Source organism: Trachinotus anak, unplaced genomic scaffold (genome assembly GCF_046630095.1).
Source record: "Trachinotus anak isolate AG129_WGS33_773 ecotype Australia unplaced genomic scaffold, CSIRO_AGI_Tana_v1 ptg000024l, whole genome shotgun sequence".
Classification (NCBI taxonomy): domain Eukaryota; kingdom Metazoa; phylum Chordata; class Actinopteri; order Carangiformes; family Carangidae; genus Trachinotus; species Trachinotus anak.
Genome location: NW_027273875.1, coordinates 13,856,694 through 13,883,141, shown reverse-complemented (window position 1 = coordinate 13,883,141; position 26,448 = coordinate 13,856,694). Strand labels below are relative to the sequence as shown.

The 26,448-nt window shown below is 42.3% G+C and overlaps 1 protein-coding gene across 9 annotated transcripts in view; it reads left to right on the top strand.

The window, feature by feature from the left end:
• The window catches only part of dscama (Down syndrome cell adhesion molecule a), a 114,706-nt gene that overhangs the window by 33,055 nt on the left and 55,203 nt on the right, over window positions 1-26,448 (top strand). For all 9 annotated transcript variants that reach the window (XM_071460491.1, XM_071460489.1, XM_071460487.1 and 6 more), the window contains 2 exons: window positions 12,749-13,066; window positions 13,201-13,350. In XM_071460491.1, coding sequence (XP_071316592.1) covers window positions 12,749-13,066; window positions 13,201-13,350 — 468 coding nt within the window. The remainder of the gene's footprint in view (window positions 1-12,748; window positions 13,067-13,200; window positions 13,351-26,448) is intronic.

Sequence of the window (26,448 nt, the reverse complement as noted above, 5' to 3'; positions counted from 1 at the left end):
GGATGTGCTTCCAGCCCCTTTTTCAGAGTTTAACAAATGCTAAACAAAATATTAATCATGGCATCATATTTAAAATGTGCCTGGAGAGGAAGTCTGCAGCTGCTTTGTTATCCATGTCAGCTGTCAACAAAGCTGGAGACTGGTAAACGATTTATAATATTATTGTATCAACAAAAACTTGAATTCTGTGGATAGTAAACAAGGACAAAGGGCCTCAGGTGAGGCCCTGACAGTGCAGTTAATGAATGCACAGAGCATTTTGAACAGGAGACTCTCAGGTGGTCACGTCCCTGTGCTACAGTCTACAACACAGATAGAGCATATTTCAAACACAGGTTGAAATGTCTTTAATGTGATGCTCTACAGGAGCAGGGTGTGGCTTCACCAGGTTGAATAGAAATAATGGGAATTAAAAGAAAATAAATCAATAAAAAATAAGAAAAAATAGCATTAACATTAAATGAAAAAACAAACAACATAATAATATTGAAACCTGCTATTTTTTCAGAAATTAAATGATGTTGCCATTTTTGTTGAACTGTAGTGAGGAAAAACTGAATAGTAAGTCGCACAAGACGTTATCAAGAAAAAATCAAATCAGGACCTCACTGGCAATTTCTTCCCCTGTGGCTGCCGACTGGACGTATTCATTAGGCATAACCAAACCGCGCTGATTAGCATTCAAAATCCAGCTCTGTTCCTGTAGCTCGAAATGTGTAACATTTTCAAACATTCTGGCAAATGTTCCATTAAAGTGTTGCTAGCCCCCAGCTCCATTCTGCTCCACTCTCCACTCTATCAGGCCTTTCCCAGAAGTGATTATGCTAATTGCTGTTTGATCAGATGATTAAATTATAATTTGATTAATCCCAGGCAGTAAACGCTCTGAATACATTGATGTGTATTTTGCTGCCTGGCTGTGTTTGCAGAGCCCCCTTGTCACCAGGCAGGCGATCTGAAATACACAATCCAGGCATCGGACAGGGAGAGATGTATGTAAGGCTGCATTAGGAGGTGGTTATGAACATAAATGAAACACTGCTTGTGATGTACTGTAGTCTGGTAATCACAGAAAACATGATGATTAATAAAGGATGACTCTTGTCTGTGTGCAGATTGAGTGCAGCTCGAATACAGATAGCTGCCATTTTCTCAGTCATTGCCTGTGTCTGTTACTCTCAATTGGCTGTGTATCCATCAGGGTGATTTATAATTTGCTGTATAGACAGTCTCCTGTAGGACTGGATGAGTAGGTCCTGTGTTGTGGGCCCACTGTGGGATTCCTCACTGCTCTGGTATCACATGGTGTACTTTTAGCATGACGTTCTGTGTTTTCAGTCTTAATATGTTTCCTGATTAAAAGTAAACTGAAGAGCTGAACTAATGTTGGATGCACAAAAACTTGAAGATGTGCAGACACACACTGATCTGCATAGACTGGTTCGCTGTATGTGTTTGTATCTCAGCAGTAAGAGAGGACTCTCTCCTGCAGTGGGGTTACTGAAGATGAAATACTCTCGCCTTTGAGGCAAGTGGAGGGTTGTTGAGGGGAGGGGAGGCAGGGATGGAGGGAGAGAGCGTTTGGGAGGGGTGTGGGGGGGTGGGGGGGTGGGGGGGGATATTTTTCTGAGGCTGAGGATGGCTGTGAGCGGAAAGGCAACGATGTCTAGTCATCTGACCCACAATCCCATTTAACCCCAGGACTTTGATTTGCCCTCCATTGTCAACTGCCAGCTCATTTCGCCTCTTTGTTTCTCTGCTGCAAATGGCTTTCGTTTTAACCACCTCCAGAAAATACAAAAACAACATGGCATTGAAGAAAAAGCCCTTCCTGTTGTAGGTTATTAAAGCATCTTTCTTTATTGTAATAAGTGATTCAGACAGTACTACTGTATATTCTGCTTATCTATTTTAATGCCAGTAAACCATTGGGATTTCTTTGTAATTACTTGCTAATAGACTACAGATTAAACACTACGATGACGTTGTAAGAAAATATATTTTACAGTCTTCTTTATAAGGCTATGAAATAAATGCAACTATTAAGGGCAACACCTGCACTCAGGCATACAGAAATGTACTATCCAAAATTTGTACCTCACTGTTTAGATTAGCATGAACATTGCATGCTTCAGGTTTTGGTGCTGAATGCAGAATACTGCAAAAGTACAAATGATGAAGATGTTTTCTGCTTGAGAATAATATTTTGCATCTTGCATTTCTGCACCACTGAAAGGATTTAGTCTATCTTTTTTCTCTTTTTGTAGTGATTAAGAGTGTTTTCTTAAAAAAAACATTTTCATCCAAATGAGCCTTTTATATACCAGTGCAGCATTTCACTGTGGATTACTGGATCATAACCTTGAATGAGGCCCAAGGAAGCATTTTTGTTATATAAGCAGAGCCTCCATATCCCACACACCTGTTTTAGTGGAGATGTGTTTGCATATTTGGCAGGCCTAACGGTGCAGACGCACAACTCGGACATGTTGTCTCTTTTCCTTGATGCAAAGAAAATGATCCAAAATCTTCTGTCTGACAAATGGTCACGTGGCAGGAATGGACGCGTCACCCATGTGTTAAATGGAAAACAAGTCAAACCAAACAGCAGCAGACAGGCTGAATGCATCAGTGCTGCCTGAACTTCAGTAAACACTTCCCAGTCATATTTTTGGCCTGTGGTTTACTCACCACCCATGTTGCATTTCAGCTCTCAGTCATTCCTGTCAACATGTTTAGTCACCACTTGCCCTTGGTCATATGTCAAAATAAATCAAATTTAATCATGAAAAAAAATAAATAAATAAGTTAAGTGCATTACAGAGTTTCCTCTTTCTTTCTTCTCTATGCCACAGAAGAAATTAAGTAAAACTCCATTATATATTCAGCTAGATATGATATGTAAATGTTGGCTATAGGCTCCCGTGCTGCGCTGTATAGTAGTACAGTGCTGTATGAAGATGATCTTCAAGCTGTTAGCCTTCCTCCTTCAGCTAATCTCCCCGTTCATCCTTCCCTGCTGGGTTTAATGTGCTCCCTCTCAGCTCACCTGAGATCCACCTCCTCTCTCTCTCTGTCTGTCAGCTCAGTCACAGTTGCACTTGACAGTACAGCAAGCAGAGGTGGGTGGAAATAGAAATATTGCCACTCTTCCCCTCTCTAAAAGCATGCACAGTGTATATTGTGCTGCAATATATTACATGCAAATTTGAGTCAAGTACTCTGGAAATGTTCAGACATGAAAGTCAATAACTAACGGCTCTAACTAAAAATGATCTCACTACAAATGTATTCCAGCACTTTGTTGAATGAAGACAAAAACTAAAATGTTACATCACCAACTTTCAGCACCACCAGGGAAGACTACGTTAACATTGTTGTCATGTGAGAGACAGTTAATCCATCAATAGCTGTGAGCGACTAATGCCAATAGAAAAATGTCCAGCACATAACACACATAAAACACAACTTGTCTCATTTTCACTTTTTATTTTTGTATGGATTACACAAAGATTTAACATGTTTATAAATGAGCTTTAGAGGTGCTGGTAGGTGGATTTTGTTATCTCTGAACAGAACCGGGCTAGCTGTTTCCCCCTGTTTCCAATATTTACGCTAAGCTAAGCTAAGATAAATTGCTGCTGGCTCTAGCTTCATATTTTCATATTTATTGTACAGATAGAAGAGTGGTATCATTCTCCTCATCTGATTTGCGGCAAGAAAATAATTGAGCCTAGGTCTTTCCCACAATGTTTGTTCCTTTAAGATGCAGACTTGTAGAAACAATCATCGTTACTTGTGGAGACAAACTTTCAAAGCTGGAAATGTCAATCACATGATGGCACTAGAGGAAACTCTGGGACAAGTAATTTTTACTGACTGGGAACCATGAATGTCTGTATGAAATTTGTGCCAATCCTTCCAGCAGATGTTGAGATAGTTCACGGGATAAGTGAAAACTTGTTGACTGTGCTAGTCGGGAGTCGGGAGAGCACCAAAGTCAGTTTGAACTCTCTGGGGACCATGGACAACTGCACAGATTCATGGCGATGCTGTTGAGATATATCAGTCTGAGCCAACGTGGCTAAAAACCTGCTCCAGGAAACCACAGTGATTATTTACAATTAATTGAGAGTAATTTAATAATATTTTGATTCCACGGACTAAAAATCTCACCCAGTGTAACGTGTCACTCATACATGGCTGCTGTATGTAATAGGTTTTAATTTGGCTCTGTATAAAGCAGTATGTGAGCTACTGTCTGTGCCTCTAGAGCTCTGAAGTAACCAGCATCTACATCAAGCTCTAATTCACACTTTGATATTCATGTGAAATAATATTAGAAGCTGCTACGTCGGGTTCATGCTGTCATTTCAGTGCTGTGTCACTTAGGAAGGGTAATGGAGCATTATGAATGTCTCATATGGTTGTTTTTACCTCTTTCTCTTCTTTCTCTTGATGTGCTTTTGCATCTTAGCTTCAGTGCCAGCAGCTAGAGCTTGTTTACTTACTCACAGGGGTTTCTCCTCCTTTAGCCATCACTCTCTTTTTTTCTCTCTCTCTCTCTCTCTTCCTCTCTCTCCCGCTGCCTCAGTTGATTTAGAGTATTTGTCCATTTCCACCTTGGTGATGTAACTGATTAAGGTTTTCAAAGTACCCAGTAGGTGGGAACTCCCTCCTCTCCTGTTGGTGCTCATGTAAATGAGCGTTCATATGCATCAGCTAACCCACTCCACAGTGACTCACCTCTTGCCCTCCAGAGAGTTGACATCAGAGGAGGGTATCATTGGTTTTACATAGCGGCTGTATGGCACTGAGCACACCGCTCAACATTATTCATGAGGGCAAATTGGTAGCCGATGATTTGGGAGAGTGAGAGGACCCTGTCCTCCGATCTGTGCATCTCGGCTCAGTGCAGCACTTCCCTTTACCGCTTATTGTGTAAGCCCCTAGGGCAGGAGAGGATGGGGGGGAGGTTGTGGGGGTTGGGGTGGCAGTGGGGGGGGGGGGTGTTGGATGCTTACTCACTGTCATCATGAGGCCATCCCCCTTTTCCACTCCCCCAGCCCCCACTCTCCCCTCCCTAGGCGGTCTCTGCAGAGCTCTGCCTTAATTACCTGCATCGCCTGCCATGAGCTGTCAGTGTGGCTCAGTGCTTGTTTGCCCCAGTGGAGCTGCCCTAATGTCTTGGTGCCCCGGTGCCCACTGTAGCACCACAGAGATCTCTGACCTGGTGAGGGCCACACTGTGGCTGAGAGCCAATCGGTCTCTGATGTTTAAATACATTAGTGGCCCTGGGCAGGGCAGACATGTTGTTGCTAATAGCTAATTCAGTGTGATAAAATCATAAAAGAAAGGGTGGATATTAGGCTACTGTTGCAGAGAGCCAAGCAGTCAATGAAATAAAATAAAGCATCAATGACTTTTTTGTCATTTGAACAAGAAAACATGAACAAGACCCCCCCCCCCCCCCTTCACCCAAGCACATTCAGCCACGGTTGATTAATGGTGTTTGGTTGAGGTAAACACAGGCAGAGGAAAAAGCCCCTGACACATCAGTGGGCTAATGCACAGGCTAATGCACAGGCCTGCTTATGTTGTGTGTTAGTGGGACCTGTATTGATCAGACATTTACTTAAATAAATTGCTTGGGTGATTTGGAGGCAACCCCTGATGGGCATTGTCAGAGCAGAGGTTGATGGATCTGACTGAAGACACATTACAGGGAAGATAAAACTCTTGTTTACTCTTTTCTAAGAGAAATGTCATTGAGGATCTTTTCAACTGGTGTGTTTTTATATTTGCTGACTTCCTTCAAAACCAGTGTCTTAATGTCCAGTTTCAACATATTGGAAACATAATATTCTGAACTAGCAACATCACCGGCTGCATTGACTCCCCTCTGTCTCTGTCCTGCCTGTCAGCCGAGCCTCTATGTTTGTGGGCTACCAGACATTAACACTCATCCCCCACATCCCTGTGACACGCCCGCGTGCACTCTCCTTGACCGAAGTGTGTCTGGTGCCCTTGAGCTCCAATCACAGAGGCAGAGGCTCCACAATAGGAGGATTGCATCAGGAGTCACCTGCAATCCACGATTAGAGGCTTCAGCAGGGCCTGCCACCCCCCCCCCCCCCCCCCCCCCAAACACACACACACACACACACACACACACACACTTCCTGCCCCTCCTCTGAGCTTTTCAAAGACAGAAAACACAGAAAAGATCGAGCGTCCATCTATTATAGATGAGTGAGATTCATAATTGAACAATATCACTTTTTCCTCTTTGTGGTTTTGGCTCATGGAAAACTGATGTCGATTAAGACAGGCTCTGGCTCAGGCTGGCATATGGTGACTGTTAGTGAGAGCATTTGTGTGTGTGGGCATGACAGACAGGAGAGTGGGTGGGTCTTCCTTCAGCATAATATTGTGTTTGTGATGTCAAAGGAAACTGAGAGAGAAAGACTTTAAGCATTTGTACAACTGAGAAATTGCTTATAAAAATAAAAATGCACCACATTTTATTATCGAGACTTCCTTTTCCTGGCTCTGTGTGCACAACCTAATCAGAGTTTTCAGGTCTTTTCAATAAGCAGTTTTAAAATCTAAAGAAGATTATTCATTTTAAAGTAAAATTCAGAAAACCAGACCCATCAGCCAAGACAGAAGTCTTCTGAGATGTGGACCAAAGTGTTGCAGACTGAAGCCCTAATCGGCCAACCAGGCTGACTGACTATCGATAGGGTCCACATAAATCTTTTAGCTTATCTTTCAAGATTCAGTCTGCTTTTGTTTTGATCTCACTCCCGTGTTCCCAGTTTTATCAATAGATCCTCAAAAGTGCACCCTGTCCCTCTGCAAACCAGTGTGCTGCACGTCTTTGAGATGATTTGTATGTGTTACATCTTACTATTTCATGACAGCTGTTAATGAGATTATTATTTACCGGTGCTGTACACAAAAACTTGACAGCCAACACCCACCCACATACTGTCTCCTTTGCTTGCAAGCAAGCGTTATGATAGATTGGGCCAGTTTGTCTTGGGCTATTATTTTACAACTGAATATTCTAATAAAGTCCCCTAAAATACAAAATATGTTCATGTCATTTCTGTTTTATTAGATAACTGTCACAGGGAAGTAACAGTAAGGGCTGTCTAATATCAACCTGATGCATCGTTGGTTCAAGCAGGGTAAAGTGATGAAGGAGGATTTTTTAAATCAATACCCTGACCTAACAGTCCCTCTACACTGTGGCCAGGACACAGCAGAGGGTGGAATGCAGTTTTCTATATGTTTCTTACAGCACTTTGATTTTAGGCTTCAATGCTTTCAGTTTTTTGAAGGTCCAGTGGATGATAAATACAGATTAGGAGAGTTAGTGGACAGCTGGGTTCAGGGCGATACACAAGGCTTCCTCTTTGGCTCTTTCCCTGCACATTTACTGTGTGGTTTTTTGTTTTTTTTTTTGCACCTGTATCCCAGTGTAAAGGTGCAGCAAGTCTGAATGTGAGAGACAGGGTCAGAGAAGCGTGAAGGAGAGATGAAGGCTAGAGAGGAATACAAACAGACAAAGCAGAGCGTAGAAATGAAGAGAGAGTGAGGAGAAAGAGAAAAGAATACATTTGAAGAAGGTTGTAAACACAATTGAGAGGGAGCGTACCTTTGACCTCTGTCATGGCGTCTTTCTATCCTTCTCCCTTTACTTTACATTCTCGTTATGTCTCTCTCTGTTAATAGCGGCCTGTGTGTCACTGTCTGAGTGCTTTCCAGCTCTCCTGCCTCCCCACTCAACCCCCGCCCTCACTGTTTTCCCTGGCTCTACACTGAAAAATAAATGCACTCCCACTGTATCTATCTGAACTACTGGGATCTGCTAGGGTTTTGTGTCCATCAGGCTTTCTCAGCTTAAGAAATCAGCCAGCCAGAAATAGGTGGTGGTGATGGTGGAGGTGGTGGAGGTGTCAATTTTTTATGAGTTGGCGCAAAGCGGATTGAGACAAAAGCATTTATAAAGCAGCCTCTTGTCTTTGCACAGTCGCCTTTCAGATGCACTCAGACCACAGGCTGCATGATGCTGTTTGTTCTCATTTAGACCGTGTCAGCCGCTGCAGCAGCCATCACACTGCCTGCTCCGTCCCCATGTGGCACCTTCTTATACAAAATGATTGCTCCCAATTTTTTATGAAACACTTGGTTCTGTACTAGGGTATGAAACAAATATAAACACATTATTTTGGTATGAACTGATAATCTCTGCACAATTTGCCACAAATGTTACACAATTTCTTCTCAGAGTCATATCTCAGTCCATCATACACAGAGGATAAATCAGTTTATAAATTATATGAAAAAAAGTTTTCCTTATAATTTCATATCCTGGCTCATAATCATCCGATCTGACTTTTTCTCAGTTCTCAAAGTGATCCCGGTGATTGTTCTCTGTACAGTGTGAACAGGAACTTTGACCCTTTTAGACAAAATCTGAACAAAAAGCACAAAGGTGTAGATAGTTTGCACATTCAGCAGGTTCATCCTAGATAATGTCTCATCACTTTTCACCAGATTAGCTGTGCAGTGCAGGATAAAGTTGGACTGATGTTGCACAGCTGTTAATTTTACCTCATGATGTGATATTGAAGTCTGAGACCTTGGGAAACCCAGACAGAAACCGACCTAAGTTAGGGATCGTCTCAAAACTGCCAAAATCACCAAGACCTGTTTATGAAACAACACTGACAAAGATGTTTTAAAATGAACATTTTCATCACTGCAATGTGAGATTAATGTGAAATACCCGAACACTAACCGGTGCACAGGCATGTATGTCAAACCCCATATTTAAGTTTGCATCTAAACTGTGTGAAATGTGTATTTGCATTATGTGCATATTGTAAATGTTAAATTATGCAGCCTGTGACAGAGGTGATATCATTTAATAATTCTCCTTTTCTCAGATGATAATAATATGGATAATTGAGTGCACTGTAAACAACCTGAAATTACAAGGAATCTAACACTAACAGAAATGTGTGTGCGACTCTCTGGTATGTGGGAGTTCATCATTCAGATGATGAGAGCCAATATTTCTGTTAAGGAGGCAAATTAACTAAATTGTGGTGAAATATTTACTCCACTGATAATTCACAGTCACAGTAGCTCCCCGCCAGTCATAACAGATGCTGAGATTTTATGACCATCTTGATGGCAGATTTTCCTACTTGAGAAAACCACTGACAAGCTGTTACTCAGTGTGATTACATGGCTGTAAATTAACCCCTGAGAAGTTCTCTGTGTATCATTATGGCTAGAGAGCGACTCTGAGTTGATTATCTTGATGCTTTTTGGATATTTTCTGTAGTAATGCAGCTTTATTTTTTGAGGGAATAAGATAAGGTAAATAATAAATCATCTGTCTCCCTGAGCGCTAATGCTTAGCATGGACCCACGCTTAATCTTTGAGTCATGTGATGAACGAACTCATCAACAGTAAAGCTGAAGGTTAGCTGTCTGTATGTCAACAGCCAAACATGGCAGACATGTGGTTGTTTATCTGCAAACCTGTTTTTGAGGTCGTCACTGTCGACAGGCTTTTCCTACACTGGTAATGTGACACCTCAGTGTTTGACTCGCCACCTAAACTCCCCAACACTCAGTGTTTTGAAGGTAATTAATGTTCAGGTTTCAGGCCCAGAACTGGCCCGTGTCATGGCTCCTCTGGCTCCTCTTGCCAGCTCTTAGATAAGAAACTACAGTCTTGTAGCTGTCGACAACTACAGCCCTTTGCTTTTCAACACCTCCAGGCCTGGTCCTCTGAGTGCTGCATGTGTGAAGTGACTGCCGCTAGTAATGTGCGGAAACATGTGTACGCCATGATGTTTGTTTGTCCTAACAGGTTGAACGACCAGTGGGTGGAAGTGGCCGGTGATTTGAGCATGCTCATTAGGAATTTATGGAGCGCTAAAATGTTTGGTCTCTGGGGAGGAGGGATTGGCAGCTGTCGCACAGGCAGGCAGGCTGGCGACAGGAGGGGAGAGCACAGACTGTAGAGATACAGCACAGGCCACTTAGCTTTGAAGGCCCATAGTGTACATCTTTTTCATCACCCTCTTTGTTTGTTATTGTTGAATTATCATTAGCAAATTAGCTCTTTTTATGTGCTTTGCCCTGCAGATGTGACTGATTTAAATAGAACAAACATACTGTACATCTACTTATCTATTTTATTATATTTAACAGTTTGTTTATCACTTTGTTTATCCAGGACACACACTGCAGGCACACAAAGGTGAAGTTGTTCAGCTCAGCCACCTATAATTTAGTATTTCACCAGACGTCTAACAAAAATCTACCTTTTAAACAGCATTCTTCCAACTTGCCACATCACATTGGCGCCTGTTAGTATGGTGGCCCTGAGAGGTCATTGCACTGCAACTCCAGAAAACACACGCAAATAGGCAAGACACAAGCAAATGAAGAAAACATCTTCAATAACAAAATAATGAAAAAATGCTGCAAAGGGAAATAAAACATTAGCTATCATAGCCCATGTCAAGCCAAGTCATGGAGTAAATAATGCCCTGCAGCACAAACCATAACAAGTCCAGCTTGTCCATCAGGTTGCTGTTTGTTGTTTTGTAAATCAGCTCTTTTTTCTTTTGTGAAACTTGCAGCATTTCTGTGTTTGCTTGTGTTTTCTCAGCTTGTTTTGTTGTGCAGAAGGTGAAGATGGTTTCTTCATTTGATTGTGTTTTGTCTATTTGCATGTCTTCTTTAGTGCACTACATTAATGCACCTGCAAACTGCAATGCTGTGCATTAAGCTCTCAGGGTCATTGTAGGTTAGGACAAGTGGTTTGTCTAAACTGTGGAGACAGGTGACAAAACAAAAAAAAAAAAACAAAAAAAAAAGTGAGAGACCAGAAAATTTCCTTCTTCAACTTCAACCCACTGTAGCAAACTGTACCGTTTTCACATGTTCACCTTTGTATTCACGACCATATCATTAGTTTTGACTTGAACCAGTCATTTGATTGTAATGTGTCTTTGCTCACCCATCTGGCATCCTCAGACCTCCCAGTGAAGCTGTTAATTGTTACAGTGTTAAAACACAGGTTGTAAAACAGTGTTAACATCAGCAGTTTGTGCAGCCAGAATTCTAAATGAATGAGTCTTTTTCAATGCCACAGTGTTGATTGACAGTGATGTGCAGCTCAGCATATAACATGTAGATGTGGTGTTGTAATGAAAATGCACAGGTGACATTAACAAGCAGCAGTAAGCAGTTCTGCCGTGGATTTGTTCAGTCTTATCTTAGCAATAGACACAATACAGTTGTTGGATGCACTCACACCTATCAGCGTAATGATTAATAAATATATTCATTTACTTCTTTGATTGATAAATGATAATGAACTGTCAATCAGAAAAGAAGCAGGTTTGGCATCATGCATCTGTTCGGTCTGAAGGTTCTTGTTGTCTCATCTATGAGTGCAGAGATCATCACAGACCTGTAGGAAGATGCTACAAACAGGCGCCTGCAGTTATCCCACATTATGACTGTTTATTTTCTCCAACAACTGAAATCTGTAAAATATTCCAGAGGCACTGGATGTATTAGACAAGTCATCCGCTCCTGCTTGGGATCCAGCCAGTATACATATGCTGGCTTCATGCCAACAGTGTAGGTTGCCCATTACAGCAAAGAGTTGCATTGTCAGTTTTTATCCAGCACAGTAAGTCACTACAGTGGAAGTGCATCACATTACACAGACTTGCTTCATTTGCTAAGATAACATGGAAACACACAGACATGACAAATCGACTGCATACCAGCATTTTTTTTTTTTTGCCAATATCCAAATTGTAATTTTAGAAACTGATTCTCAATAAGTAATGGAAGCTGTTTTGATTTTAATTCTGCTGAAAGCATAGATGCAAATTAGTTTGTCAAGGGAGATTGCAGGGTGTGTGGCTGTGTGAGAATAACTAAAAAAACAAACAAACAAACAAAAAAGAAGCTAAAAACAAAACCTTGAAAACACCAATGTGATCTTCACCATCCTTCCACACACAATATGATGTGCCCACTTCTATTATACATGTCCTGTTTGAGCTCAGGACGATTACTTAAGCTTTTCTTTCATACGTTTACCAAGAAATGCTTCTATTATTGGAAAATTAGCCCTGAAGACACTGTCATCAACAACTCACTGCATTTCTGAGAACTCTGCTGGGCTGTGTTTGCCTTAAGAGCTGTTCCAGTGGTGCAGAAAAAGGAGTGTGTATTTCTGGGTATACGTGTGCACATGTTACATACACAGATGTGCATGTTTTAGAGGCAGGGTGTGGCCACAGACATGCATGTTGTGTAGGCATGCTTGGTCTGGTGCTGCCTGTTATTTCACACCCACTGCTGAGCTCCCAGAGCTTTGCTGCAATGTCTCTTCACAGACAACAAGAGATGCACTCCTGCAGCCGTCCTCCACTGCAGTGAGCACAGACACAATGGTCAACCAGGGAAAAACACATGCTGCCGAAAGTCAGGGGAAAAACACAGATGCAGGATTGCGCAGTTCTGTCAAATAGAGCCATTACTCTGTTATGTGGTGGGGTTTAACAGTGGCAGTTAAATCATTAAAAAAAATCTGACATACAATGTTTAAATTTTGTAAAGTAAGCAAAAAAAAAAAAAATACAGTTGCTTGTCTAACAGTTGTGTTTGTAAATCTTTTCTCTCCTGGCAGTTTTCTGTGAAGATCTACGTTCCAGCTTATATTTTGTCAATGCATCTGTGCAAGAGGTAGTGTTTGCCAGCACCACAGGGACATCGGTGCCCTGTCCCGCCGCAGGCGTGCCCCCTGTCTCACTGCGCTGGTACCTGGCCACAGGCGAGGAGATCTATGATGTGCCAGGGATCCGCCATGTGCACCCCAATGGCACCCTTCAGATCTTCCACATCCCCCCTTCCAGCTTCAGCAAACTCATCCACGACAGCACCTACTATTGCACAGCGGAGAACCCCTCAGGGAGAATCAGGAGCCAAGATGTCCACATTAAGGCTGGTCAGTTTCTCTGCTCATCAATGTCTACACTTAACAAAATGGTCCACGATGGTTATGAGGAGTAGCTTGTCTTAGCTTAGTATTAGCAGTTTTCCGTCTTTTACACAACACACCTCTCTGTCCCCTCCTCCCAGTCCTACGAGAGCCCTACACTGTCCGGGTGGAGGACCAGAAAGCCATGAGAGGCAATGTGGCGGTCTTCAAGTGCATTATCCCCGCCTCAGTGGAGGCCTACATCACTGTTGTGTCCTGGGAGAAAGACACAATGTCAATCAACGCTGAAAGTAAGTCATGGCATCTCCTTTTTACTACAGTAACGTCTGCATAATGTTACAGTTCAAAGTCCAAGACGACTTGTTGGTAGCTTGATATTTGGCATCAGTATTTAGGTAGTAATGAGGATCTTGTTTACCTCTTTACTGAGTTGTTCCTGTAAGATTCTCACTGATGTCACAGTGTTATAAGAGATTATAATAATAATCACAATCTGGATGATTGATTTGAATTTATATATTTATATCACTTATAGATACAGGTGAACTTATCACTAACAAATCGGTCTGTTCCATCTGGTCAGATGTGGTTGGAAATCTGCTGAGTTGTTTTACTGGTATTAAATGATCCACTGTATTAAGCTTTTTTTGCCATGATTCCAATAGAATTAGTGAAAAGTTCCTGTAACAAAGTGAAAATACATCAGGCAGTCGTAGAGAGAGAGTGATGAGACACAGCTATGTCTTCTTAAGCTTAAGGAAAACATGGCTGGAGTAAGTTAAAGGTTTACAAATGTATTCATTATAATTGTGATGATTGATGAAAGTTAAAGTTATAATGTTGTTCTACAAAAATGCCACTAGTAACACCTACACCGACAATTACAAGTGTTGTTAGTCATGTGATGAGCGTTGTGACACCAGAGGTGTGTGTGGTCTGACTTCAATGTACAAATCCTCTGACATGAACCTACGAAAAGGCCTAGCTACTTATACCAGCTAGGTCTGTTCGGTCTGTGTGTGTGTGTGTCTGTGTATCCACGTCTGTCTGACCCAATGACAGTGAGGTCCCGCTCCTCTTCCTCTGCCCCGTCTTCCATGAGAGCGCAGGCTGCCAGCCGTGTCACTTAGTCTCAGTGTATTGACCCATTTCTGTGGCTGATAGGAAACTCTGCAGCGCCCCGATCATTCAAATCACTTAAATGGAACGCTCGCCTGCGTGATTGTTTCCCAGCCCTGGGGGGCAAATTCACTTTATGTGGGGCATTTAGCGAACTCAATAGACAAGAGCTAATGTCATTTTGCTTTTGGATGGAGGGCAAATGCTGGCCAGCAACTGCTTTTTTTGTTGACGTTTCACATTTGTCCACTGAGGTGAAATCAGCCATGTTGAAATCTATAGCAATCTCTTAATTGTCCACAAATAGGTTTGCCCCAGGCTTAGTATATGGGGGTTAACAGTGGTTATGTTGTTGATTGAATCTATACAGTAGCTTTTCTAATCTTGAATTCATTTACTTGTCTGGACTTTTTGAATTTATCATCAAATTGTTAAATAGTTTTATAGTTTGGCTGCAGGAAGGTGAATATTTTGAAATGCTGCATTTTTGAAAAGCTGCAGCTTTTCCACTGGTTAACTGTATACAAAAAGTTTCTGCACTGACAAAGCAGAGTGTTTGTCTCGAGCCGTAAAATCATCACATTTGTAGCCGTCAGCCATGTAAACGCTGTCCGGAAAATCATCCAGCCACCAATCCACTGCTCTTCTCCATGCTAAATAATGGATGACGGAAGCCTATGAATCCATGAGCAAATGGTCTTTATTCACGTCTCAGTGCACGCATCTTACTGACGCACCGTCCATTCCCCTCATCCTCTAGTACACACATTTTAAGTGCACTTTGTGTGTGTGTGCACCCATGTCTACACACACTAACTGACAGCTCAACGCAGGATGGCTCAACCCCTCATCTCGATGACCAAGTTTCAACATCTTAATTTTTAATGAATAAAAATAATATCAACACTTGGGCTTCAAACAAAAAACTTTGTGAAATATAGCTTTTCTGTTACGTATGAATAATTGAACTGGCTTTTCAGTTTGGAAGGTGTAGCTTGATGTGGAGCTCCTGTCAGATGGGCCCTCTGCAGGTCTCACTGGACGTAGACCCTTTTGAGTTGCTGCAGGGTAGACTAACAAAGCACCACTTAAAGAACCCTGGTGTCCATTGGAATAGAATGGAAAATAATGATGAAAAATGCATTTAGTCAGGGCATCCCATAAAAGTAACAGGTCAGTATAACTGTCTGATGCAGTGGTTTTATAGTGGACTGGGTTCTTAACAGAAGCACTGCAGAAAACATCCACTTCATGTTATTGACTCTTAAACTTGTCTCTTTATTTTACAGTTTAATGTTTCTAATGTATTTTCCCTTGCATTTGAATCAAGAACCTTTTCTGACATGTTGATCTGCTCTGGAAATAAGTTTAATTATTTCACTGAGCAGGATACATTCTTCTCATCTGTACCCACTTAAAAAAAACACAGTACTAAACTCAATTACTAGTTAATGAAGATGGATTATGTTGTGTATTCTATTCTGTGCAGTAACTCAACCATGTGTGGAGACAAGGACTGGGCTAACCTCTTGTTAGACATGTCAGCACAGCAAAACCAACTCTTAGACTCATGAATGAATGAAATTACTTCAAATTAGTGATTGGGAATCAAGATACAGAGCTCGCAAATGTTTGGGTTTAAACAGTGACTAGTGTCTGTTAGTTTATCTGTGGCTAATAACTGGATAGAAGCAGCTGTTTGTCATTTTTTCAACAATATAAAATGCTTGCAAACATTCATTTGTGCATCAAAGGAAGAGGAATTCATCATCTCAAAGGGGGCAAACTGTCCCGAGTCTGACTGAGAGGATTTCATTCATTGTTTAGAATCAGAGCCGATCAGGACCAAGTCTGATTGTGATGGGTTTACTGCTTTACTATGATTCATGGACACAATAGAGGGAAATCTGTCACTGTATAATAAGGCTCTTAAAGAAGGCCCATTGTCATTGGACAGGCCCATTGGATGGAAATGGTGTAGTTTACCTCATCTCAAAGTCCTGCTGTAGCCCGAGTGGTCAGTGGTCAGCACCACCTCTACATATACTGTACATTTTGTTATTGGTTTATTTCACTGACAGAACAATATCTATATTTGCATTCTATAAATTTATTGTCTTTATAACCTCCACTATCATAAATGTACTGTTTCTGCTTCTTGGTATAAACCTGGTTCACCACGTACACAAGTGGCCAATTAAAAGCCGAGAACACGAGCACCACCAACACACTCCTTTCATGACAGTAACTACACTGTGCATCCGACCGCTGGCTCCTGCTCCACCTGCAGGGTCGCTTCCTGTCAAGAGGCCAAACAGTCGTCAGACGTCAGCCCCAAACAAGAGAGCTGAAGAGGTCAGGCAGAAAAAGAAATGAAAGAAACAGAGGGGAAGTGTTGTGATGAGGCTGTGTTTTTCTTAGTGGACAGTGGACAGTTGTTTTATGTATTTTTCATAGTAGTGGAAGACTCTAATATTTAAGACTGCAGACGCTGAATGAGGGATTAATTGTTGGAAAATCAAATCTGTCAAACAAACAATGACAAAACACTGATGTCAGGATTCACATGAGTTAAATTTGGAAGCTACTTGCTTTAGAAACAGCACCGTTTTTTTTTCCTTCTTGTTTTAGGTCAGAGAGAAAAATCATAGCCAGGAATTAACCTGAGATGAGAGCTAATGTATTAGGCTTTTGTGGTAATTCACTTTTACTGCATTTTGATCATATAGAAGATGTATAAGCAGAGAATTGTGTTGATTTGTAAACACTGGATTTATGTAAAAGCAGTGCTGAGAAATTTTGTCCTGTACAGTGTGTGTGTAAAACACTGGAGCTGTTTTGAAGAGGCTGGTGTTGTTGATGGAGCAGAGTGTGTGCAGGTGTTGGTGAAGGTCGGTGTGTGGTGGATTACTCATGTCCTTACTTACTAAAGGCTGGATCGCCTTTAAAATAGGGCCGGACTGATTTATCATTGAAGATATTTATCAATATCAGCGTAAATGTCAACCAATAAATGACAAGTAACTGATGTCCAGAAATGCTAAAGATATGTTTTTTAAATAATAATGTTACCTACAAGTTTATCTTTCTGCTGTAAATTATCATTCCCAATAGATTTATTGGTTGTGAGGTGTCAAAAATTATATTTTTATATTGGCAGAAATATCATTATGATTTTTTAAACCCTCAAATATAAATATCTCTGTATCAGTTGGGCCATAATTAAAAATTTTACTTTGTATCTCAGGAGATGGAAATAAAAAGGCCCAGATGATCACTGTGATGAGATATTGAACAATTATCATCAACATCACAGCTCACCAAGAAAACATTAAAAACATGAAACAAACCTTGTGCTTTCATGTTGGACCATACCTGCTGGACACGTGTGCACCTCCTGCAGGGTTGCTCTCAGGGTTGCATTGTGATGGACTGTGTGTAGCTGCGGCTGTGTTGCTGTGCAGGCCCATTCCCCAGGTGCAGGCTGTGCTGCAGTCACTGAGGAGGCCTTGTAGTCATTTGCCTTGGCCTGATGCTGCCTGCTCTGCATTCAGCAGCAGTAGGGCCGAGAGGGGGCCGACCCCCCAGCACTACTGCAGACACTCAAACACACACACACAAACACACAAACACACACACACACATACATACACACGGGGGCTTCTTTTCATTCAGCACACGAGCTAAGGGCCGTCGGCCATCACACCACAGATTCTCTTTGCTCTGCCCAGCCCTCCCTCACCTCCTCTGCTTCAGTCTTTCCCTCTTTTCTCACTCTCCTTCTTTGCACTGCCTCATCCACACACATATGAACTATTACATCAGTAAACATACCTTTAATATCTACTTATTTCTCCCACAATATCACAGCCTGAACACAAACAATGGTTAATATCTCTTATTAACCATCACTCAGTGCTGCTGGGTCCAGTGGCATGAGGGGATAGTTGAGCCAGGATACTACAGATTAACACTTTCAGTCTGGCCAAATTGTTTCACAGATTGTTTCATGTTTGTTGACATTTAAGATGTGTGTTGGAGTTATTTCTGCAGCCAGCCTCAATCCCTGCAGCCACTGCCGAGAGGAAGACGAGCCAGCCGCACTATGTCGGTTTAATTGGCTGCGTATAATGGGCCTTTGAAGTAAATATCAAGAGCTACTATCAAAAGACTGTTGGACGTTATCATGTGTTTTCACAGTGCCCACTGTTTCTCCTCCACGCCTCCTCCTCCATTTCAAGGCAGCTACAAAAAGCCCCGCTGGTACGGAGCCATGCAAATGTCTGAGTTTGGGGTCGCACAGTCGATGTGAGAGGAACTAAGCTGACCTCTGCATTTTCAGCTCATCCTCGCCACTGTGGACACACTCAGTCAACCCTGAGAGGTCCTTGGAGGCAGGTGTGTTTGGACACAGAGTGTTAACAGTTGAAAACGTAGCATGTAACAACAGCATTGATGAAAATAAGAGGAAGGTTATGTACATAGATTTTTTTCCCCCTCTTGCATCAATGCTGAAGTATATTTTCAGAGGGATTGTGACTTTCCTGTGTCATTGTTGTCTGGAGGGTGGAATGGGAGCTAATCATCTGCCATATACTGTGTGATGTAGCCTACAGGTAGTAAACAATACAATAATGAACATCTTTTGTTGGGAGCAGCCTTGCAGCTTGCTCGCTGTCGGCTTTGCCCTTTTCTCAGAATGCTCTGTGGGAAGCGCAGCCATTGGCGCAGCACAACCTTGAGCTGGGGGCTGGGGTGGGTGGGTAATGGTTTTACTGGTCCCTGTGTGGTGGAGATGTAGAAGGAGAAGGAGGGGAAGGAAGGCGGGGGTGAGAGAGAGGAGAGGATAACTAACTCTCTCTCTTTTTTTTCCCCCTCTCCATCCCTGCCTCGCTCTGTCGACAGGCAGGGTTGGGACTCTGACGTGTGACAGGCTGGATGTAGAGTCTTTTTCCAGCATTCGTTATTCTGTCTGCCCATGATTGGCTGGAGTATTGTTATTCACACAGAAAAATGGGTCAGGTGGCCTGTGGAGAATGGAGTGTTTGTATGGACGGATGGACGGACATTGCAAACACACACACACACACACACACGCGCGTGTACACATGCATATCTACACATGCATCCCACACAGAGCAGGATTATACTCTGCAGCAGAGTAGCGCTGGCAGATAAATAACAGATAAATGAAAATAAATCCAGGTTATGTGGTAAGCGTCTCTCATGTTGAATTCACTGTGTCCTCTCACAAGCTGCGAGCTGGTTCTCTCCTCACACCCTGTGGCAGGAGCTTAGCAAGATAAATAAAGGGTTGCGCTGAAGGAAAAAAAAAACTGGGAAGAAAATCAATACCTGTGTGCATGAATCTGGCTGCAGCTGCCACAAAGAATTATGGGAACATGACGGGTAGATGCACTTGGGCTGGGCAGCATGAAGGCAGCATGATAAGCTATAAGGGTAAAAGAAAATCTTCTAAAATCACTAAGCACCATGAAAACAAAATTATGTTACTTAAAAATGTGATAGATAGATAGATAGATAGATAGATAGATAGATAGATAGATAGATAGATAGATAGATAGATAGATAGAAAGATAGAAATCCAAACTGTAGACATTTCAGACATGTCAGACAAGTTGTATTTGATGTGATATGATGTTGTCATGATGATGTCTTACAATGTAGTGTTATGAATGCTTCATTACATCATTACAGGTAGACAACATGACTGTATATACGCACGTATGTTGCAGATATGCCACACGTGTCCGGTGCTGCTGTAAAACATCACCACTGGATTACACCATGTGCTCTAACTACATCCCTCCTCACAGCCTGCTCCAGTCGTAGCCTGAGATTGACAGAGATATTAATTAAATTGGGTGATGCCCTTTCTCTCTCTTTACCGCGCTGCCGCTGCAATGATCACACTCCCACCTCCGTACTGTGCTGTTTGCTCACCAATAACCGCAATTTGTTCTTTATTAAACTCTTGGGGCTGGGAACAATTAGGGTGCGAGCTGGAAGTGTATGTGCATGTGTGTATGTGTGTGTGTGTATTTAAGCACAGGCAGGCAGGAGCAGGAGGAGGAGGAGGAGGGCTGGGGGAGAGATACTAAACACTGCTTAATCTTTGATAAACAGTGAGGTCTCCTTTGTGCCGCTGCAGTTTGGCACATCTTCTCCAGGCTGCTCAGTGCTGTGCTGGGCTAGCTCATGGCTGCTGCCTTCATGGCTCCCAGACCTGGATAGAAGCCAGGTCATGCGTGGCTCCCTGCCAAGATACAGATTAGCTATAAGCGCAACATGAGCTAATCATAGAAGGAGCCACCAATTAATTGGCACTTAGACGTTCTGTGGACTGTATAGATTTGAGTCTGGATGTTATCAGTGGATCAGAGTGATTGGCACAGATGTCACTCACAGGCTGATATACTCACATGTCACATATTGGGGGAAAAAAAAAAAGAATTGTGAAGGTGCGTTTATGTTTAATGCATCTTTCTTATGATAAAGAAGAAGCACAAGCCGTTATTAATCTGCAGAGAGGACTGGACAAGTGTGTGTTTGTTTGGAGGGATATTTCTACACAGAGATGCTCTTCCTGTAGGTGGGAGGAGACAGCATGACATGGATGATACATTCAGGCCTAAACATCCTTTGAACACAAGATGATATAATGCAAGTTGATGATGAACATCATCCCCACTTCTACAGCTCATCATATGAAGATGACAGGACCTTGTGTACGGCACAGTGACAGTGATTTGTCATTAAGGGACAGTGATTTTCAGGCATTTAACCAATCCTCAGGTGGTATGTGAGATTATCAGAGAGAGCCAGATGAAGAAATGTGGAGTCAGACTGAGCGTTGGATGTGGTGGACAGCTAGATGAGCGTCACTCATGGTGCTGTAGTAAAGCCCGCGTTGCTGCCTGCTGAGCGCTATGTGATTACTCTCTGTCAGCGTTTAAAAAAAGAAAGGTGATCTCCCCCCCACCTCTCCATCTCATCCACGTTTAACCCCGCTGTACTTTGACGTCAGAGAAAATTTTTACCAAAAAAACCGAAACAAAAAAAAACCAAAAAACAGAACAAAACAAAATGATTTGCTGGGAAGACCTTTGACAGGCGACAAAGGCTGCTTGAAATCGCAGCATCTGTGGAAGAACCTGCAGAGAGGGTGATGTGCAAATAAATGTCAGTACATTTGTGTGTGTGTGTGGTGGAGACAGAGAGGGAGAGGAGAAGAGTGTATTAGTGTGTGTGTTGGTGTGTAGGAGGAGGAAAAGGGGGAGCTGGCTGTGAATGGTTGCTCTTATCGCGTGCATGCAGCTGCTGCAGTGTCTTTGAGAGACAGAGGGGCTGTCCATGCATGCCACTCACAGCCTCCCTCCCTCTCTGGATCCCTCTCTCTCTATCGCTTTCTGTCCCCGTCTGTTTGGAATTTTTTTACAGCAAGGAAGTGAGAAAAAGAAAGAAAGACAGAAAGAAAATCATGACTTGAGCTTTAATGCAGACTCATGATGAAGCACAGGCCCTCAGTTTTACATCCTCCTGATGATTCTTATAATAAGGGACGGGCAAGAAATTAAATGTCACTGGACATCACCATGTCACGTCATGTGTGATTGTTTCCAGTGTCTCCTTTTGTTGACACAGACATTAAGCTCAACAGGCCTGACTTGTGGCGTGAGCTATTATCATCTTATTCAGAGGTTAATAATAAATAAATAGTTTCTTTCTTTGTTTCTGATTGTTTGGAATCAAGAAGGAAAAAAATGTATTTCAGAGGAATGACTAAAAGCATAAAGAAACAGAGATGTAAAGAAAGAGGTACCAACCTTGTCCGACAAGTCAGTTAGGAGTCCTCCCCCGCCTCCACCATGCTAATCAAAACTACGAATAATGAAGTGAATTAATTCAGTTGGGAGCCGGTGCCAGTGTAAAGGTGACCCATGGAAAGGTATTTCCAAGACCGGCCGCCATGGGAAATCACCTTGATAGATGGACGTCTCAGGCAGCTAGGGAAGAGATATCCCCAAGTACTGAACCGCATGTTGCATGCAGAGTGTATTCTGGGATTTGTAGCCCCCCCTCCTCCCCTCCCACCTCACCCATTTTTGCCCAGGTGCGCTGTCATGTATCGCTACACTCCCACAGCAGTTTTTTTTTTCAAGCTGTGATGTGTAACCTTGACTCTGATAGAAGAGCGGAGCAGCAGATGGTGAGAAAGGATGATTAAGAACCAGTTTGGTCTGAGGAACTGGGAAGACTTCATGTGTTTATTCAAGGTGATTTTTTTTAACATTATACTATTAATTTAAACTACATTGGCTGAACTTATGAACAACAAATGGATGTTTTTTTATCTTTACATTCACTTAGTTATAATAAACTGACAGATTAATTACTATTAAATGGGAAACAAATACGATTTTCAATCCAAATAAAAATGTTAATGTTTTTCTCTCTAGTAAAGAATTTGTTACATCAAATATAAACAGCAAAGTCTTGCATTTTCAAGGGCAAAATGAAATTTCACAGCTGCATTATTTCAAATTTTCTAAGATGGAGGATTAATCTAATTTATTTACTCTAAAAAAATACATGACAGTATTTTTCATTTATTAAAATGAAATCTAAAGCAGGTAGATTTATATTTATTGTGATCATAAATAAGACTTTCCTGTTCTTTAAATGTAAGATTTAAAATAATTATGTTGTATTTCGTTCAAGATTTATTCATATGTTTGAACTGAACGATTTGAAAGGATTTTAATCTGCATACAAACTCCCTGTCGTGAAAACACAGAGAACCAAACCGACCAACCCCTTTACATTCTGTCTAAGGTGAGGAAATCTTTTTTTTTTTTTTTTGGAAACGCTTGCATAATCCTTTAGTTCCACTTGGCAACTATAGAGAGAGATACAATACCGAGGGAGTCTGTGTAAAAATAATTCAGAGAACAAAGAAATTGAACTGATAAATGAACGAATGAAGGGTCCTTTGCATAATCCGAGTTAATCCATAAAGCAGAATACAGAATGAACTGTCTAAAAATATCTGCCTGCCTTCAGAGAGCACAGGAAACACGCTCAATTAGCATGTTAGGTGCTGCTGCTCCTGCAGCCCTCGATGATACGGACATTACAGGTTTAATTTTTACATTGCACTGTCCCAAACGTATTGATAGTAAAGCGCAGAAAAATATGATGCTAAAATCAAACAAATCTATTATATTCATGTGTAGAGACATGGATCTGATGTTTTTGTGTGTGAGTTCTGTCGGACGAGCTGTGATGAACCCCAAATAGATTCTTCTCTTGCATACAGTAAATAGTCATGTTGTTGCTGAGGGCCTGAGTTTACGCTGTCAGCTCCGTCTGATTGGCTGGAGCTCGCTGTGACGAGTCATGCCTTTGGCCAATCCGGTTAGCTCGGGCCCCGTTCCTTTTTTTTTTTTTTTCCCCACCCTAAATAAATTGCCTGGAGAAATTGAACAAAAAATTAGAGAAAGGGAGAGAGAGCCTTTCATCTAATTGAGAAGCTCATATTAGCTGTGGTGGGAAGATAAGCTCCTCTCTCTCAGCAGCTATTAAGCTCACTGTATGTTAGCCAGTTTCCTCCTTTTTCACTTCGGCTTGATTTTTTTCTTTTTTTCTTTTTTGAGCCGTCACCTCCGTGCACTCAGCGTCAGAGAGGTGCACGTTTAAAGTTGTTCGTGTAGTGTGTTTGTCTTTGTGTGTCCCAGGTGTGTCTGACGAGCTGCTGTACCTGCTCACATGCACATCACTCCAACATGGAGACCACGTCATGTGACCTTGTGCAGCTATTTAGTCACAGGGAAAGACACACACACACACACACACACACACACACACACACACACACACACACACACATGTCCTCGCACAGATTTATTGTAAGAAACTGCCTTTGACACTTTCTTCACTATATTCATGCAACAAATGTTTAAAAAAGATTTTAGTGAAGAAAAGAATTATTGGAGAGGACTGAAAATTAAAAAGAAGTATCAAAGTGAGTAGAAAATGCAGTAAATTTAAAAGTGTATGTGTGTTGTGTTCAGTGTGCGTGAGAGGCCATCACCCAGTAAGTGTGTCATATGTCAATTAACGTGTCCCAACATATGTTCTAATTGACATTGTGGATAAATCTCTGGCTGGATTTATCTTGCAGTCTGATTCTTGGGGTGTAGACGTTCCTCCTGATTACATTGTGTCTTCTAGTGCCTTGATCCCTTCAGCCCCCCAAACCAGGATTACATTTCCACAGTGTAATCCTGGTTTGGCGGCCTGGGGGTCACACTGCAACCCCCAAATGTCTTGGTGCAATGGTGATATTGTGGAAGTCTTAGGGGGGGGGGGAAGCAATCAAGTGGTAGTTTGCTGGTGATTTGTTAATCTTTTCTCAATAAGAGTGAGGAAAGAGAGAGACAGAGAGAGAGAGAGAGAGAGAGAGAGAGAGAGAGAGAGAGAGAGAGAGAGAGAGAGAGAGAGAGAGAGAGAGAGAGAGAGAGAGAGAGACACCAGTAAAAGATTTGCTCTGTCTCGGCTGCTGCTGCTGCTGCTGCTCTGGCTTGCTGCCTCTTTCAGTCCAAGGCAGCCATTTTGTGTCAGCCACTCTGTGTTGCTAGAACAGTGCAGGTTCTCAGTTCACATTGAAAAGCTGAGCTGACCTGGTAAAAACATAGGACAGTTGTTTTCTGATTCCTAACCAAGGCCTTTCTCAGCCTGGAGAGAGAACAGTTTAGTGAAGCGATGTGTTATTATGTGGTGAGGCCCTTTAGACACTGCATGGTAACAAGACCCAGTGATGCTGAGGCTGAAGCTGTGACAGTCACTGTTTGTTTGGGGAAAACTTAAGATCAATTGAAACAGTTGTGATCAAAGTAATTATGCCCAGAGTACCTAAAAAGTAAATCATGATAACAATAATAATGATGATGATGATGAGGATGATGATGATGATGATGATAGGATCTTGTGATTACTTTAAAGGTTCAAGCCACAATTTATCTCATGCTACAATATCAAGCCTGGTCTGGATGAGTGGGTCCATCTCAGTAAGCCTTTCCCTCTGCACACACATACACCCACACATACACACACACACACACACACACACACACACACTCTTATTCTCCCCACAGGCAGGTGCATCAGCGTCATTCTCCTGCAGCTCAAATAGTTCCCTGTATGTGTGAAAGTAGCAGCGCTGTAGCAGCAGTATTGTGTGTCTGTGTGGGGCCTGAGCAAACACACTGTCTACGTAAGTGATCAGTCGGGCCCATTCAAACGGGCCCCATAATGGCCACCTTCTTCCAGCCTTGTTTGCTCTGTGAGTGTTTTGTGGCTTTGGTGTCTGGCAGATGGGCCATCAGGGATTATACCTGCTAATGAAGAGAGGTGGAAGAGTATAGAGGGTGGGGGGAGTGAGGGGGAGTAAGGGTTTATTACAAGTTATGATGTGACCATGTGGAGGACGATGCTACAGGTCCTCTGTGGGGCTGGGTGTGTGTTATAGCTTACTGAGTTTATCTGACTTTATTGTTTACATGCTGTAGGTCAAAGCTTTTGTGATGCAGATTTGTGAAATTCTTATTCACTTGCATTTGCAGCATTTCAACAAATCTTTTCCACCTTTCCTCCAACACAGCTTGGAAACAAATGTAAAATAATTCTGACTTTATGACACATAAGAAGGAGCTTTAGAGCTTATTGTCTTGTATTTTACAATATTCTTACTCAGTTTGACCTTTTCTTGACCTGCTTGGTATTTTAGGGTACTAACAGGTTGGTGCTCACAGCAGCAGCAGCAGCTGTAGTCAGAGTCAGTGTGCAGGTGGGTGCAGGGCAGAATTCTTATTTTCTTTTATTTTATTTTGGTGGTCATTGAGGTCATGACAGTGTATCCTGGGGCCCACAGACCCATACCGGACAGAGATGCACAATGACCAGCCCTTCCAGCGTGATTACACAAGGCATATGTCCAGACAGGATGGCCTAATCCCTGACACCCCCGTCCCTCCACCCCTGCCCATACACACACTGGCCCACACGCACCCCCCCCCCCCCCAGCCCTTAACATATGGAGAAGGGGGGAATTAGCGCAGTGGAAGAAAATAAATGAGTTAAAGCGGCCAGCAGCTTAGAGCCCACTATATTCTTGGGTGACCCGTCTGTGAGTTTCCTAGAAGTGAGGCGGTGGTGGAGAGAAGCCTCGCCTCCTTCATTTTGATTTA